The sequence below is a fragment of the Neopelma chrysocephalum genome, unplaced genomic scaffold (assembly GCF_003984885.1).
Source record: "Neopelma chrysocephalum unplaced genomic scaffold, ASM398488v2 Primary Assembly neopelma1_23, whole genome shotgun sequence".
NCBI lineage: Eukaryota > Metazoa > Chordata > Aves > Passeriformes > Pipridae > Neopelma > Neopelma chrysocephalum.
The window spans coordinates 30,902,529-30,919,962 of NW_020897691.1; the positions used below are offsets into that span (position 1 = coordinate 30,902,529).

Sequence of the window (17,434 nt, forward strand, 5' to 3'; positions counted from 1 at the left end):
CACAACATTAATTTGCAGTGAATACTCATTAAATTTTATATATGTTTAAAGAGTAGAAGAAACACTACAAGAGTAGTGCTTAATTTATTCTCCTTGTATCTATGAACACATCAAATTAATGGTCAGTGGGGTTGTCTGTGTGTGAAGAGGAACAGAGGATCTCTGGCAAAGGATATTAGAGTAATGCAAATGAACTCCTTAAGCTTTTTGTGTTTAATGAAGACTGTGTGAAGCCTAGAACTTGGTAATTCTGTGCCTAACATCATGATTTGTTTTTGAAACTTCAGTATTCAAACTTGTCGGTCTGGATTCTCATCATATTTTGTTCTTTGTGCTAATTCTTTCATAACCTGTATTGCATGTAGTTCACTGGTTATTAGTTGGTTTTTATTGTTGTTATTATTATGAGTTTACTGCTTGCTTCATTCTAAATCAAGCCACTACGACCTTATCAAACGAGACTCTTGATAAATACCTTGTTTCAGTGTCTACTGAAGATTTAACTTGGACAAGTCACTTAGGACTGTGACACTGCCCTGATGTGTCCTAAGTGTCCTAATGCTGTGCCACAATACATGTATAACATTTATATAAGACTTTCAGCAGAAACTGAAACACCAGAGGTTCCCTGTGAATATCAGGAAACATGTTTTTACTATTAGGGTGACTGAGCACTGCAGTGATTACCCAGAGGCATTGTGCAGTCTCTCCTTGGAGATATTCAAAATCTATCTGTACATGCTCCAGGCTCTGGGTTGAGCAGGAGGGTTGGACCAGATGACCTCCAGAGCTCCCTCTACATAGGTCTCTTCCAGCCTCAACCATCCTCTGATTCTGTGAACTTTCACTGACAGCTTCATCAAAACACAGCCCCTTGACTATTTGGAGCACTTTGCATGAAAAGAACAGGGAAAAGGAAAGCTTTTCTTTCTTAGGGCCACTGCCCTACAACTGCAGACCCAGGATGACTTCTGTACAGCAATAGGAGTAATTCCAGAAAAAACAGAGAACTGCTGCTCTGTGCTACCTGGTCTGAGGACACAGTCAATACAAATTTTAACTGACTTAAAATACCTGTGGGGATGTCAGATTGAGACTAGGTAGTGATTGAGGAAGACCGCCCTTCAGAGGAGAAGCAGAACAAAAAGGCAGAGTAGTTATTTTTTTCTGTTTGCTTGGTGAGCTGATCAGATTTGCTAGTGGTCGGTTAAAGGAAGATGATAGAATATGGGAGATTCTGAGCCTTGGGCACTTTTGTCCAAGGACTTTTTTGATTCAAACTACTGAGAGCCATTTCATTAAGCTATTGTTCTGGTTAGAGTAAAATATTAAAGTGAGTAAATGAAGTTAGAAAAATACGAGTGGAAGAACAATTAAAGTAGGCATCCTTGATATCCTGATCATATGGCTATACTTGTATATTTGATAACCGTCTTTTAAAACTCTTACCATTAATGCCATTACAAGGGTCATGTAACACTGGCTGAAACAAACAGCTCCCCATTTGCTGTTGACTTACCATTAAAAAGCAAATAGAATTCCGTTTATGTACACAGAGTGATTTTAGCCTTCTCTGTGCCTGCCACCATGGTCTAGGAGTGTAGTTTCGAGTGAAAGCATCACTCTAAATAACTTAATGGTATTGGAATTAAAATATACGGCCGAATTTACAAGGCTAGGAATGAATCTTCTGTTAGCACTTTATGCTACATTAAGGATGTAATTATTGATTCACCATGCAAAGTTTATTAGGCTGCTCAACCCCACCCCCTGCTTTCACACAGATGGTGTGCAAATCACTTCTCAATGGTCACCTGCTTGAAAGGAGAGTTTCATATGCAAAGTGCTATTCTTTGTTTAGTTTTGATAGCTTGCAAGATATAAAATGAGGCAGCCATTTAAATTTGTTGTTACAACACTTGGGCTGGGTACACAAGATTAAATAAAAAGAAAATTAGGAAGCAGATGTTTGTGGCTTAACAGAAGAATTGCGCTAAAAGATACTCTTCATTACTGTTGGATATGAGTAATTTTACTAAGGCAGCTGTTTCCTTAATCAAGAAAAAAACTCAAACCTCTGAGATGACATCCAGATGTTTTCTGTATTGCTTCACAGTATAATGAGTTTCCATTGTATGTGCCATATTTTTAATTTCATTCATATTTACTTACATTCAATACATTTTCAAATGCATGTATCATCTTCCTGAACTGTAGAAGACCTGAGGACTAAATATACAATGTATTTTGTACTCTTGACATCCTTGCCTGGTGTTAGTCTATGAGTTGCTTCTAGGGCTGACTGTGTCTCTCACCAGCATCCAAGCATATCAATGTCAGATTTCCATAGGTTGGAAAGGGTTTATTTTTGGGGGGACAGAGGGGTCTTGGGAAGGAGCTTTTTAGTGCTGGTGTCTGTTAATACTTTAGTACACCATACAGTTGTATGGTGTCTCTTACAGTGCTGCCTGTTGTTCAAAGCAGGACATACCATTGTGTTAATACATATATAGTGGGTTAATATCCAACTATATGGATATTGGGTAAAAGCAGATATTTAAAACTTCCAGTACCTCTTAGGTGTGGGGTTAGTCCTCCATCATGGGCTGCTGACATTTATAATGCCTGTTAGCTTGCCATCTGTCCTTGCTGGAAAAAACATGCTTTTTTTGACTGAAGACCCAGTATTCCAGGCTTTCTATTGCTGATAGGATGCAAAACTGGCATCCCAAATCTTTGACACTGATTTGCTGATGCTGAACTGTTTCATAATTTATGTATTTGGGGTGGTGTGGTATTTCAGAGTCTTAAGGTCTGAGCGTAGTTTTTGTAGGTGTTAGGCTTATTACCCGTATTTTGTGCCTCAGGAGCCAGTTACCAGCACGCAGGTAATCTGTATATATGCAGCAAATCCATCTTGTTACTCTTCGTACATTCTGTGTATTGCACCTCTTGAAAAATTAGGGCTACCCTGAGTTAGGGGTGAGGAATTCTCAAAGGCTTTTATAAGTAACAAATTCCTTTTATTATTACAGGCAATCATTAAAGTTTGTTTACTACATTCATCACCACCTTTTCTTGAATTATCGCTGCACAGATATTATTAAAGATTGGTTCATGAGCTTTCCAGCTACTAATGGGTTGTAGCTGATTGTAGTTGTTCAAGTATACATAAGCTATGAAAAAACTTATGCTTTCTTGACATTAGTAGATAAATTAGCAGTTACTTTTCCTCTTGTGTTCTAAAAGTTCTTCCTGTTAAATAGTCCTCGGAGTTTGTCTGTGTAAGCAATCTTAAATGCACATGAATAACACGAGATGAAGTAACTAAATATAACAGGAACAAACTCTTCCTTTATGATTTTTTTATTCTGCAATTATTTAGAAATTCATTCCTTTATTTGAGTTCTAAAGTGCAAGTCAGATATGGATAAGTTACTGTACATTAACATTTCTTTGGTTTACGCCTGGTGTTCTTTCTGATAGTTTGTACCATTTATTACTAGCCTTCCTAAAATAAGATTTTCAAATGCAGTAGATCTACTTAGAAATTCTTTAGTTAAAAACCAACTGAAGTAATTACACACGTTAGCTACTGCTGATAACTTGAGGGGGTTTATGCTTGTTGCTATGTGCATTTGGATGAAACCTGGAAATCTCTCACTAATCCAGTTACTTCCATTTGATTAAGTTCTCTACTGTCTTTTCTAAAGAGGGGATACTCTTCATGGTATTATGTGAGTTCTTTGGTACAATAGTCAGCTAGAAAAGAAAACTAATTTTCTTGCCATCAGTGAAACCATAAAAAAAGGCTAATTGAATAAAAGAATGTATTTTTAAATTTTATTTTTTTTAATCTAATATACTTTTTGTAATAAGCATCTTTTTAAAGTGGATTTTCTTCCATGATCTGGTGACCAGCATACTGGACTATTCTGGAAAGGGTGGTACAAATGTAAAAGCTTACCCTTCTTTGTTACTTCCTTGAGTTATGAACAAGACATATACTGTTCTAGCAGTTTGCAGGTGAAATAGAACTGTTGCTCACAAATACCACAAGCTGCTTGAATCTCTTCAGTAATTTATTTGCATACTTCTACAGTCACTGTTTTCAAAAGCTGGAAACTTATGTGCACCTTCCTAAATCCCCCCGTCATCTTGGGTGGCGAGAGCTTTCGCAAGGTTTGAGTGCTCCGATGTCTGCTGCTGGCACAGATGTCACATATGAGCTTTGGATTCCCATACTGAAGATCTCATTATAAATACTACCCTGTGGTTGTTTCAGCCTTAGATTGGGATGCTCTTTTACCAAAGGATCTCTATTTTCCATGCTGTCTCCACTGAAAACCATTTGTCTTTTAACACGTTCCAGCCCCAGCGCTGTATGATGGCAGATGCTGGGCAGGATTGTGAGAATGGCTGCAGATTGTCATTATTTTTGAATGAGATATATCTCCTGCTTTATTCAGCTGTGGTTCTGTTTATATGTGTGAGGGGTAGATCTGTATGAAAACTAGCTACTTTGAGAATTTTAATGAGGGGAACATCGGAGATTATTTCCCAAACTAAGTAGATTTTTTAATTTATTCATTTTCCTGGGATTACTGACGTTTCCTAACCCCAAGATACCCCTATGTCATGCTGTGTAACAGCTTCACTTGTGCTTCCTCTGCTGATATTCCAATTGCTAGGAACAAGAGCAGTTGTACCATGCTAATCTCCAGGAAGGGGGTGTCTTTTTTAATTCTTAATAAAATAAAATGCTGCTCTGTCCAGTTAATATTCTCATGTGAAGGTGTAGCAACCCCTTTGTGAAGGAGCTAAAGCATATTGTGTTTCTTCTCATGGTGCTTTTACAGAATTGATGCCAATATAAATTTCCAGCGCAGAGTCATCTCTTTGCTGCTGGGGGTCTGACTGTACCTGAGATGCCCCTAAGGGTGGGCTTGGCTTGGCCAGTACAGAAAGGGGGGTGCCTTAAGGTGTGTAGTGCAGAAGCCCCCCCATTGCCTCTCTAGGGAAACTCCCCACATCCAGCCAATCTTTGGAGCTCCATCTTGGTGCAACCCCAGGAGAGCCAGGTCTCAGCCATCAGTGACCCTCTGGTCTTGGGGACTGAGGGGAGGCTTATCGGCTTTGAGCAAAGTTGTGCTGATGGGCAAAGGTGCTTGCAAACTGAAAAGCCTGCCCAGAGAGGTGAAGAACGTGATGCTGACTGGTATCAGTGTGTGCCCTTGTATTAATTGTTCTGGCTGGTCTTTGACTACTATAGGTGTAGCCTCAAGTGAAGCCACTTGTTTTTAATGCACTGTCCTCCTCTTCTGTGTCGTGGTAGGAAGACTTGAGGTTGGGTGCAGTTCTGGGCTGGAGGTGGGCTCATGCGTTTGTGTGGCAATTCACATGCTCAAGTCCAACAGGAGCAGGGCTGGCCCAGAGCTAGTGAGATGGTCTTGAACACAGTCTGTTTCCTGGGGAAAATGCTCAAAACACACTCCCAGCACTTCAGGGTCTGAATGTACAAAAATACTACTACAGCTTTGTAGTAGTAGTAGTCCTCAATGAAGTCCATTTGGCTTCTTTTGTTGGTACTTATTATCACACTGACATGACTCATTACTATGCTTGTTTCCAAAAATGTTATTAACTGTCTCCTCACCTTTTAGTGCAGAAAATTCATAACTAACTTGGCTCAGCCAGGAGTGAGGACTGAATGAAATTAAACTCAAAGCCACCTGCTAATGTCAAGGTGATGGCAACTGTAAAAGCAGTAATTGCTGCTGAATTAATGCCAGCTTCTGGGTAACTTACCCAGGTGTCATAAACACTGAAAATGTATTATAGGAAATGGTTTCAAGTAATATGGCACTTAGATGTGGTATCACTAGGTATTGCAAATAGTGGCAGAATTAAACTTCCACTATTTCAAGTATTATAGTACGTCAGGTGGAGTACCACAATTTTTGTAGCATTTCTAATCTTTCATTGTAAAAATAAAACACATGTAAATATAGCAAAAATACTGAATCATCTTTCAGTAAAGAAGGTATTGTAATAAGCTCTTCTGAGAGAGTTGTTTTGTTAGCAGATCGCTTTGAACCCAATCAACGTTTGTTACGCTGGAAGGATTTCTATTCAGTGTTCTGAAGATCAGCAAAGCAGCCTGTCCCTGTTCATTTGTCTGCTCTCGTTTTCTGCTTTTGCACTGAAATATTCATTCCTTACCCTACTGGGAAAGGCAGTCGGGTACAGGAAAGAAAGCAATAAATCTTACTTAGTGGCTTGTCAGTTTCTGTCTGTAAATATAAAAACAAAAATAAGAAATGCTTAATTTGACAGATATAGAAATGTTCAGAAAATGTCTTTGTCAATTGAAAAAAAATTAAAAAATAGTATTATTTCCTTTGGTGTTAAATTTTTACTTCTAGTTTCCTTCATATGGAGGACTTTTTAAAGCAGAATTATGGCTGTTGTTTAATTTATGATACTGTACTATGTTATGCTCTTTTTTAATTAGACATGCCTCATACACAATTCTAAGATATTTCTCGTTTCCTATGTTTTCTTTTCTTCCTGATTAGCAACAGCAATTAAATCTACAATGAGGTAATCTAACATTTTCAAAGGGATTTGTCATTCCAGCCAGAGGAAACATTTTTGTTTATCCAGAGGAGATAACATTCTTGCACTATAATGAAAGCCAGTGCTCACCAGATGACAGGTCTGGTCTTAGCCCTGCAGTTGCATCTTTGCAGGCAGATCCTCATTTCTCTGTGGGAATGCTATTTTCCCTAATAAGATTTGTTAATGGATGGGAGAGTCTGCAAGATCTGACTGATTGTGGCGTTGGGTGTTCTAACATGAGCATCGCAGTTCTGGATGTATGATCTATTACTTAGCTTATTCTCTCTTACTAAGAACAAAAATACTTATATGTATTTTAAAAATAATTAAGAATATCTAATGAGTGAGAATATGATGGGTTTTTTCCCTTGCTTGGTATGTTCATTGCCTGTGGAATGAACAGACAGTAACTGTGTGCAGCAGTGAGGTGGATTTCGTGTTTTGGTATTAGTGTTTACTGAAATGTTGTTCAAAGAATTGCTGGCTTGGAGTAATGGTGATTGTTGGAGTGACTTTTGTGTCTGTAAGGCACTCCATATTGGTAACTCAAAGGACAATGAAGGTGCTGCTTTATTAACCCTGAGCTCATTTTAACATTTCACAGCCTACTAATATAAACAGAGATTGTGATTGAAAATGTTGTAACTCTGTCTTCTATATAATCTATTGTATGATTATAGGAAGTATCTAACTTGCTTTAGTGCTAATATTGAGTAGGACTTCAGTGCTAATTTTGAATAGGGCTACAGAGGAATTCACACTCATTTCATGGAGGAGTCAATTTTACACAGTGAGAATCAGTATTATACCTTTTAAAAATGTTAGTAATGCTTTAGAGTTTGAAAAGAGAATTATCTTACATCCAAAGCCTGGCAAAAATTAGGTTAGAGTGAAATGCTTGAGAAAGTATTTCATATCCTGCCCAACTTTATAGTGTTACATACTGATCATGTATTTCTGACTGGTTTCAATGATAATTTTCTTTCCTGAATCACAATGCTTTACTCAGAATAATTTTCTTTGTTATGTTATGGCATCTAGCTGACTTAAATTTATCAGTGAAATTTTTAGTGGTTTTGCTGCTTTTTAAGGGTAGTTGGAGTACTTTCCTCTGAATCCTCAGTTTAAAAGAAGGGCTTGATGACAGTGTGGCTTACTCTGTGCATCACCTGATAAAGGGACTGCCGACATGTCAGGTAACTCCACACTCCCTCTTCTTCAAAGAGTATGCAGTCTAGATATGATAGAGCACTGGAGAAAGTGATGGAGACCTTGTGAGAGGTTTATAGACTTTTAGACTTGTAGGTAAATATTTAAACTAAATGTGGGTTGGAGGGTGGGTGCAGGCATGGGACTGTGAAAGCTTCTGCCAGGTCTGATCCAATTGGAATACTTCGTGTAAGTAATCCTTCATTATTGCTGGCTCACCATCCGTGAGGAAAAGCCAGGAAAGGTTCTTGAGCCTCTAAAGATAACTACTGGAATGGGAAATTTTGCTGTAGATATTTTCCTTTATTATATAATGTCTCTCATTTTTGTGCTCTGTCATTTCTGCCTTTGCTTTGTGCTTCTCAGCACAGCTGTTAGCATTTGTGCTTACTACAGTGCTGACTTTACTGAATGAAAATCAGGGCTTGGCAAAAAGTTGAAATTCATGTCAGAAGTGGAGATAAGAAGTAGAAGTTTCTGTTGTTTATTTACTTCTATTATAAAAAAAACCCACCAACTTTGTCCTGTACAACATTTATTTCTTGTCCAATACTAGAAGTTTCTGCAAAAGAAAAATAGCGTGAATGTTGTGGATGGTGTACAATAATTGCAGCATCTGCTTTGCCTATTTTTTCTTTAACTGTTAAAGCTGCAAATTGAGAAATAAAGTGGTTCCTTTATTAATCTTCCCCCTTTTACCCTTGCTGAAAGAGTATAATTTTACTGCATGAAGCTACTATTTAGTCATGTTTAGTCATTCAGAGTGATGTTGTATTCTTGTCATTCTTGTCTATACCGTTCTACTTAATAGATAGTGATTTCGCAGTCAGCTGTTCAGCCATGTTAAATTAGCCTTAGAGATAAAATTGGATAATGTCCATAGTTGACTTTTATTTTTAACTTTGGAAGGGGAAGGAAAATCACTAGCATACATTAGTAATAACCTGTTGAAATTCTCATGTAAACAAGAAGTGCATCTTCACCTCAGCACTTGTGCCAAAATTGTATGATGATTTAAAAATATTTTTTAATTCTTTTTCCTAGTTGCCTACTAGGAAAATTGTTTACTGCATCGGAACAGGTGCATTTTGGACAAGAAAGAAGTTAGAATGTGTTCCAGTGTTGGTCTTCACTGTGTTCTAATGCTGGTATTCAGAGCACTGTTTTTAGCAGGAGTGAATTACATTTTTCTTCTATATCCATATGTGGAACAATACTTCCTTACTGCTTTATATGGGATGTATTTATTTTTGATAAGCATTATTTGTGACATTTCCATAAAGCAAGCAATTTTTATTTTGAAAGAATTCGTGTTGGTAATTTATAAAATAAATACAGTAGAATTTAAAAAATATGTGAGTTGATAGAAATATTTGGAAGTAAAGCATTGTTGCTGTACATCAAACCTTTTATTAAGACAGTAAAATGTCACATTTTTGTCCAGAAGCAATTATTATAACAGACCTCTTTTTGAGCTCTCATATAATCTTTTTAATGAGAAGGGTTAATACAGCCTGTAAGGTACAGCAGTTACTGAGCCTTTCTTCGTCTGCTGTGGTTAAATATGTATGTGCCTTTTGAAAGGGAGATCTCCTCTTGTCATGGCATACCTGTCTAAAAAGAATACACGTGGCGCATTTAACCACATTCCCTGAGATATCTATCAAGCCCTTTTACATACAGGAAAAGGTAGAGTTTTATGCTGTGCAGCAGATTCTTCTACAGAAATTCTGGGTCCTGGTGTGCCCATTCCTTAGGAGGATCATCATAGCCACTCTCCTGTCAATATTTCAATGTTTCTGGGCAGAGGTGCTAAACTAGGCTGATGAGTTGATCTCACGGTATGTTGTGAAAGGCTGAGGGAGGTCTCTCTTGTGCTAAAAAACTAAAGACTAGGTTTGGCTTCAACAGACCAAGGTGAAAAATGTGGCTATGTAGTGAAACAAGGGGAAAGCTTGTGTTCTCATAGTGGGTTACTGTTCTCTTGCTCCTCCCAAGGAAATCTACTAAGACATAATCGTTCTGCACCAACTGTTGTTGAGTGTTCATCAAGGTTTTAACCCTTGGGGAGACTGTATTGTGTGCTGGATAAAGATCACAAATCCATAACTAATTCTCATCAGAATGTACACAATTGGGAAATTGGGAAGTTAAAAATATCATGGATTATGAAGTGATTTCCAAGCAAATTGTTTTCCCTGCTGCTTTGCTCCAAGTTTCTCCCAGCACTCACATGCAATCCACTTGAGAAAGTTTTCTGACTTCAGCCATAATTTGGCTTGAAATTACTTAGCACCCTCAAAATATCTTGTATTGTAATTCTTAATCTTGAGATATGTATCATATGAAGAGACCTTGGACTGGGATCGTTTGGAGCTTCTTTATGGTAATATGATTATCCCAGAGTTTTATATTTACTCCTGATCACATATTTTCAATAATAGAAAACCTTTATTCAATGTGGCTTTTAGGAACTGGGATTTTATGAATTGTATTTTATATGTGTGGAAAGAAACTTCTTCATTACCTTGTTTTGATCAGCAAATGTATTTATGTATTCACATATGCATGGCTACACCACAGGATGCATCGGATGTACAAGCTGATTTCTAATATATAAATAAATATAAATTCATCATAAATGTGTCTGAGAAGAAAAAATTAATTGAAAGGAACCATTATTAGAAAGAGAGAACAATGAAGGTGACTTTGCTATTTTGACTACTACACCTGGGATAATCCCTTTCAGTGTTGCGCAGGATCCCAGTGTAATTCCTAGGAAATAGGCCTTAAACATCATCATATTGAAATCACTAAATAGATTTCTATATTTAAGTTGGAACAATATTGCTTCTAATTAAAAACTCTCTTAGTAGAGCACTCAGTTCTCAAAAAATCAGATTAGTGTAACCTGAGCTGAGCTGGCAGTTGAAGGAAAGCAAAATCCTCTTTGTTTCAGCTTTTTAACTCATAAAAGTTCCTCTTGTTAAATTGTTTATCATTCTTGTGGGCATATGTTAAGCATTTGGGTTCCTTTTACTTCATGTTTTTAAAATGAAAGCCGAAACTTTTTAGATGCTAAATATCAGTTAAGTCTCAGTTGTCTGCAGGGGTATATTCTAATTTTTTTATTAATTATGGCATTGACACTATCTGGGCATAAGCCAGCTGAGTCCATAAAGACTGTAGTGCTGCAAAATTATTTTTTTTTCGGTGGTGTGTATGGGTGTTTTTGCCACAGATTGCCCATGCAGCAGATTGGCAGTAGAGCAGCTACATGGTGATGCAGCCCCGGCTCCCACAGCCTGCTGAGCCGCTGTTAATAAACCTCATGGAAAGCAGAGGCAGCCTTTCTGCGTCTGTATCCCCACCGCTCCAGCAGGAGGTGTTGCTCGGGGTAGGGAGCTGCTGGGGGTAGGGAGCTGCCAGCAAGCCAGCCTGGACGCAACAGCGTACCTGGCTCATGGCCCCCACCCTGAGCCCGGCGTATCTGACAGGGGCAACCGGGAGCGTGTAAGCTGCTCTGCAACATCCAGAGCAGGTCTGGCTGCACTGATGGCTCTAGTTTGGTGGGGTCATGCCAGAGGCTGGTTATCTGGGCACTGTCACTGTGTGATCCTGCTATGTGGGTTCTCTTGTTACCAGCTGCAATGGAAAACAGGTCATGCTGCTTTGTTCCTTTGACGTCATTCTAAAAGAGCAGGAATGCTTCGTTGTGCTGAGGTGGCTTGTACCATATGCTCAATAATGGTATTATTTAAATTAATTTAGTTTGAGCACCAATGCATTTTCCAACACTTGGTTTCTTCTCAACTTTCAGGTTTTCCGAAAAAAGGCAGTGGAGCTTGGAGAGAAATTGCTACCTGCTTTCAACACTCCCACTGGGATACCTTGGGCATTGCTTAACATCAAGAGGTAAAACAACTGTTTTTTGGTGACTAGAACATATAAAAATTATGTTGAACCCATCTTTACCACAGAATTATTAGAATTGCTGTACAGTTTTTGTCTTTTTTGGTTCTACAATTTAAATTGGGAAATTTAAGTGGATACATGTTGTACACACAAGAATACACATAGAAATATATTTATTCATCTCACAACTGGCTGGGTTTTTGTCAGTTAACATGTTGTTCATCACTGAGGTCCTTAATTGCTTTTACGGTTGTTTTAGGTAGAGTAAGAGCAAAAGGGCATGTGCTACTCTGAAAGGATAAGTTTTCTATCCACTTGATTTTTATCTGTTCTCAAATGCACCATCAGCATGTCCTTCATATTGAGAAACAAGAGTAATACCTGCTACAAGTGACTCACTGTTTTGTACCTTCTCCCAAGGAGTGGTTTTGCTTTGGGCAGTTGTGGTTTGAAGGCACAACTTTGTTGTAGGAGGTGCATGCTTTCCTGAAATCATTCTTGCCTCCAGACATGTCAGCAATTCCTTGGTCCATCTCAGGACTGCTAGCTGTAATACTGTGCTGGTAAAGAAAATTCTTTCTTTGCACTGCATGGGGAAGAATATTGAAAGTTACACCTGTGGGGTGTGTTTGTGTATTCGTAAGGACACCTCAGCTTTCTTCATACTGCAAATAAACCCCAGCATCACTCATCACAAGAAAGTCAATCAGGAAGAATTTCACATGTGCATATGTTGGTGGTGTGGGGTTTTTGCATGGTTCCCTCCTTGGCAGTCAGCATCTTCCACTGTTCTTGATCTGTATTTATGAGCACACCTTTCCCCACAGTGGGACATACATTGACGTGTTGCTTGATTGGCTGTGTTTGTTTCAGGCTTCACAGTAAACTGCTCAGAGGCAGTCCTGCAGAAACCCCCTGGCATGTCAGTTCAGACAGGCTTTTCTTCCGTCTTCCTTTCGAACAGCAGTGAGGTAGAAGGCAAAAAAAGCACGTCTGTGTGCAGGAGCAGGAGGGAATTAACAAATCCTGAACTTTCTCATCATTGAAGGAGCTGATTAACTGCTGCCTGGTGATGATTCTTGGACTTTGGTTAATTACATACATGCTAATAATTTCTTCTCAACAGGCTTTAATGAGTTCTTCACAAGTTCAATAGTACAACAGCTTGAGGTGTGTTGGTTATTTGTTTGTAAGCTGTTAGAAAAACTTCTGAATACAAAATGCTAGCATACGTTTGAAATTGCAACACAACAGTACCTTGCTCTACATAGTATATGTAAATGTGTTTAAGGTATTCAGGCTAAAAATTTGTCTTTTATCTAAATCCCTGCTTAACTACTAAATAAATTTTTTTTGTATATAACTCAAATGGTGTGATAGATTTTTATGGTTTTATTCCTACCTTCTCACAACAACTGCTATAGGGCACTACAGATGTCAGCCACAAACACTTCAAGGTGGTAATGCAAAAGGGATTCGTTTATCTGGCATAAAAGTGGAAGAGGATCTGTGCTGAAATAATTTCTTTTGCTGTGGCAGAAAAATTTACATTAAATGCTGAGTTCTTGGTTATTCATTTTGAATCCTTCCACATCTGCCTAGATTTGACCTTCAATAGATGACTCTTCCATAATACTGTGAGTAAACAAATATGCTGTCATCCAGGCTTAGGAAATGCTAAGCCACTGAAGCCTGCATATATTACAGATCTAATACGCCTCATTTCTGATTAGTATTTTACTTGATTTTATTTTGATTTATGCTTCAAATTGGAAAATCCTCACAATAGATTATGGGTGTCAGTGGTTATTTTTAAATTACTATTTTTGGATTAACAGATGGATATTTATTTCACTGTGCAAATGTTCTTCACAAAATAGTTTGTTTTCTCTGCTCGTCCTGTATCATCATAGCCAGACTTGCTCTCTCCTTGCATGCCCCTGTGTGTAAACATATATATGTGCCTTTGTCTAACATATATATGTGCTTACATACCAAAGGCCGAAGTCTTTTTCTTTTTATCTTCTCCATTGTTTTTCCTCATCTTGCTTCTTTCCTCACTGCTTCGTGACCATAGGACACTTAGTGTTTTATTTGTGGAACCCTAATTATCAAATATAATATAAAGTTCATTGTACTATTCTACAGCTAAGATTACTTGCCAGTTCTTGAGTGTGTTTGCTTGTAAAATTTCCTTTGGTCTCTAAAGTACATTTTAAGTAATTAGATTGGTTGTTTGTACTGGGATTTCCTTTTCTTTCTTTCTAAAGTTTCAGTTGCACTTCCTTATTTCTAATGTTCTTGGTATTGCTCTGTATCTTCATCTGCAGCATCTGTTTTTCACTTCTGCTTGTACTGCCAAATTTGAACTTCCTTTTATTTAAGTAACCAGGGTTATATAGCACATACTGACTATTCTGGCTAAAAATGCTGGTACAAAGAGAGGCTGCAGGCAGAGAAGTGTTTAAAGCAGTAGTGGGTTGACAGACTGGTTTGAGTCTTATTCTTGGGAATAAGGAACACAAGCTGGCAAAGCCACTTTTATTTATTTATTTGCTTACTTATTTATTTTCCTCCCTCACACAATCCTTTATTTAGATAGTTCGTCTTCAATACTTGTAAAACACCAACTCTAAGAGTTTCTTGAAACACCGCTCATTCATGATCCTCTATTTTTCTTCTCAGTGAGTTGTGATCATGGGGCTTCTCCATGCTAAAATTGTCATTTCCCTTTCTCTCTAAAAACTTCAAGTAATTTATAACTGAACAATTGGAATGCTTGTGTATTTCTGTAATTTACCTCTCAGATTCATAGAAATAAAAAAATCTGAAATTGTAACTTTCTTAGGGAATTAAGTAAGCTTAACAAATACCCAGCCTTGCATCAAGTTTGCAGGATCAAGTAATCTTTTTAATGTATCTATTTATTTTTACCTCTGTAACTATTAAAAGGGAAGCTGTTCAGGGCTTGTGTTTATGGGATGATGCCCAGCTGTGAAATACAGAGAAGAACCCAGACTGATATTATTCTGTTGGATCGATCAGGAATTAACTTAATATAAGATGCTGTGCATTTTTTTTTTTATATGGAAATTGTGCCTTCATGGCGCTTTCCCCCCTTTAAAAGCAAACCTGTATCTGGGTTCTAGTCACTATTTTTCCAATAAGACCACATTACTACTTGCTAATAAGCATTCTTATATGAAAGAATGTATTTTCTGTAAAATGTTTGCTCTTTATACATTGACCAGTTGCATAGTTTTTATAAGTTATTTATTTTGTGTTTTGGGCTATGATGTAGCAATACTGTTAAGCATTAAGGTGTCTGCCTTTTTATGAAGAATCAGTGTAGCATATAACCTTTAAGTGCATCTGAAACTTTGAAAAATAGTTATGCCTTACCTTAATGAAAAAGTTTTCAACTGGAGTAAATAATATTTTTATTTCTGGAAAGAGAACAAACTGGAAATGTTATCTAAGTATCTAAGGCTCTCATGGTATGCAAGGGGTATACCATACCTGTTCCTCTGTCTCAGTGACAAAGCTGAATTATGTAAACATTTATAGCTACAGCAACCATGGGAAGTGTTGTATAAGAGGAAAAGCTTTGAGGAGTGGTTGGAGTGGGTCAGAGCAAAGAAGCTGAACAGAAACTAAAAAGGAGAAGTTTGAAATATGTGATTAATTTTTATTGGAATCAAACCACAGGGTGTGGTAAGATTTACTCAACATAAATGTAAAATGCTTACTGTGCCTGATGTCAGCTCAGGGTCTTTGCCTTTCACACATTAACACTGATTGTACATTAAAAGCAGACCTGAGTTGAATTCAATATAACATTTTTTGAAGTGAGATAGCAGAGGCCTTACTAAATTGTTTACACAAAGTAGTTACTCATTTGTAGGTAACTGAGGTTGGAAGTGACAAAGCTGCAATATATACCATTGGGATGTTGTCAGCATGATTTTTAACAAGGTCCCCTTTTGACTTTATTATTATTGTTATTGTTGTTATAATAATTATTATTAATAATAAATAAAATACTGCATTTTGTACAGAATATTTAAGTTGGGCCACGGGCTTTTCCAGGTGTCACAGTTTTCAAAGTTTGAACAAAAGTTTATTGGAGCTACTGGGCCCTTGTAGCTGCTATGTGGATTCAGAACAAGATACACTCATAGCTTCAAAAGAGTTTTTTGTCTCACATCACTAGGAAAAAAGAAAATAGCAAGGAAAAATACGCCCATAGTTTTTTATTTTGAATTAATTTTTACCACCAGCTGAGATTCCTGTTCCATGACAGTAGTGCCGAGTAGGATAGTTCTCCCCACCATCTTTGGCTTGCCTTGGAGAGCTGTTTTGGTGAGGGCTTTTACGGTAAAATGCCACAGCATTTGCCAGGATGACACAGGCACAGGTGGTGTTCTCTTATGGGGCACTCATTTTGATACTTCACACTATCGGTACTTTTTCTGGTACTTCAGACTACCAGCAGTGGTTTAGGCTGTAGGCATTTAAAGGAGCTTCTCTCTGCGCCTTCCACCTCAGTGGAAATGTGGTCAATAAACCAAGCACTGAGGTATGAAATGTTGGTCTTCAGACAACAGAACTTGCTCGAAAATATCTTAAAGTTTCAGAGTAATTCCCAAATTCAAAATGTGTTTGAGGTCTCATGTACCAACAACACTTGAGGTCTTCAAAGTGTCTTTAGTGTGCTACCTCGTTAGAAAAACTCTGGTATTGCTAAGGAAAGATTTTAGCATATAACAGAATGGTTCTCTTTGAGTTCTGGGACATTTTCCAAAACATAATCAATGCACTTAGGAGTATATACCTTTATAGTTTGTAAAGGAATCTTAAAAGTTTGAAAATATTACAAAGAAGGGATCCAATCATGTAAATTCAGTAAACCTTTTTGGACAGCTTAATTCTTCCACTTACATTGTCACAAAATACCTGAAATGTGATTGTTGCATTATTTTGCAAAACTTGTTGCAAGTTGTTTGTATGATACTATATTCTTTAAAATAATTAACAGTGCATGCTTTTACTTGTCCTAGTGATGCAACAAGCCATTTCTTGCAGAGATTCAACCAGGATGGATAATTTAATTTTTCTGGTTTGCACTGTTAACTCCAGTGTCTAAATTAAATTTAAAAAAAAAAAAAAAAAAAGACTAAGACTACAGGGTTAAATAAAGGCTTATTCTTCAAATTTGACTGTCTTTAGCAAAAGTAAACCTGTTTTTTAAAGCAAGTTTAGGGAGGAAAAACTTACATTGTCTGCATAATTTGTTATTGTAGGACCATGCAGAAGTTGTGTTTAGATGAAATCTTGAAATCTTTAATTTTATCCCTTCTGTGTAATTTTGGCATAATGTTAGAGGAAGAAATCAAAAATACATAAAGAAAAAAGCTGAAGGTAGCAGACATGGTTTATAAAGGCTTTTTGTGTGTGGTTTTGGCAAATGGCTCCACTAATGTAATAAAGTGGTAATAATAACAAAAAGGATTTTGATATTTAGTTAAACACTGAGATTTCCCCTGTAGAAAAACCAACCAATTGAAAGCAGACTTTTGCCTTCAGGCATTTGGATCGTGGTGTGGATTTGTATTAGCACTGGATGCAAAGAGCTAAATCCTAGCTGAACTTTACCTCTCTAAAAATTATTTATCTGGTGTCAAGCATA

General features: G+C 37.4%; 1 protein-coding gene across 1 annotated transcript in view; it reads left to right on the forward strand.

Annotated features, from left to right (window-relative positions):
* The window catches only part of MAN1A1 (mannosidase alpha class 1A member 1), a 109,643-nt gene that overhangs the window by 34,709 nt on the left and 57,500 nt on the right, over nt 1-17,434 (forward strand). Inside the window, exon 4 of the mRNA XM_027692310.1 lies at nt 11,651-11,745. Within this exon, the coding sequence (XP_027548111.1) occupies nt 11,651-11,745 (95 nt within the window). The remainder of the gene's footprint in view (nt 1-11,650; nt 11,746-17,434) is intronic.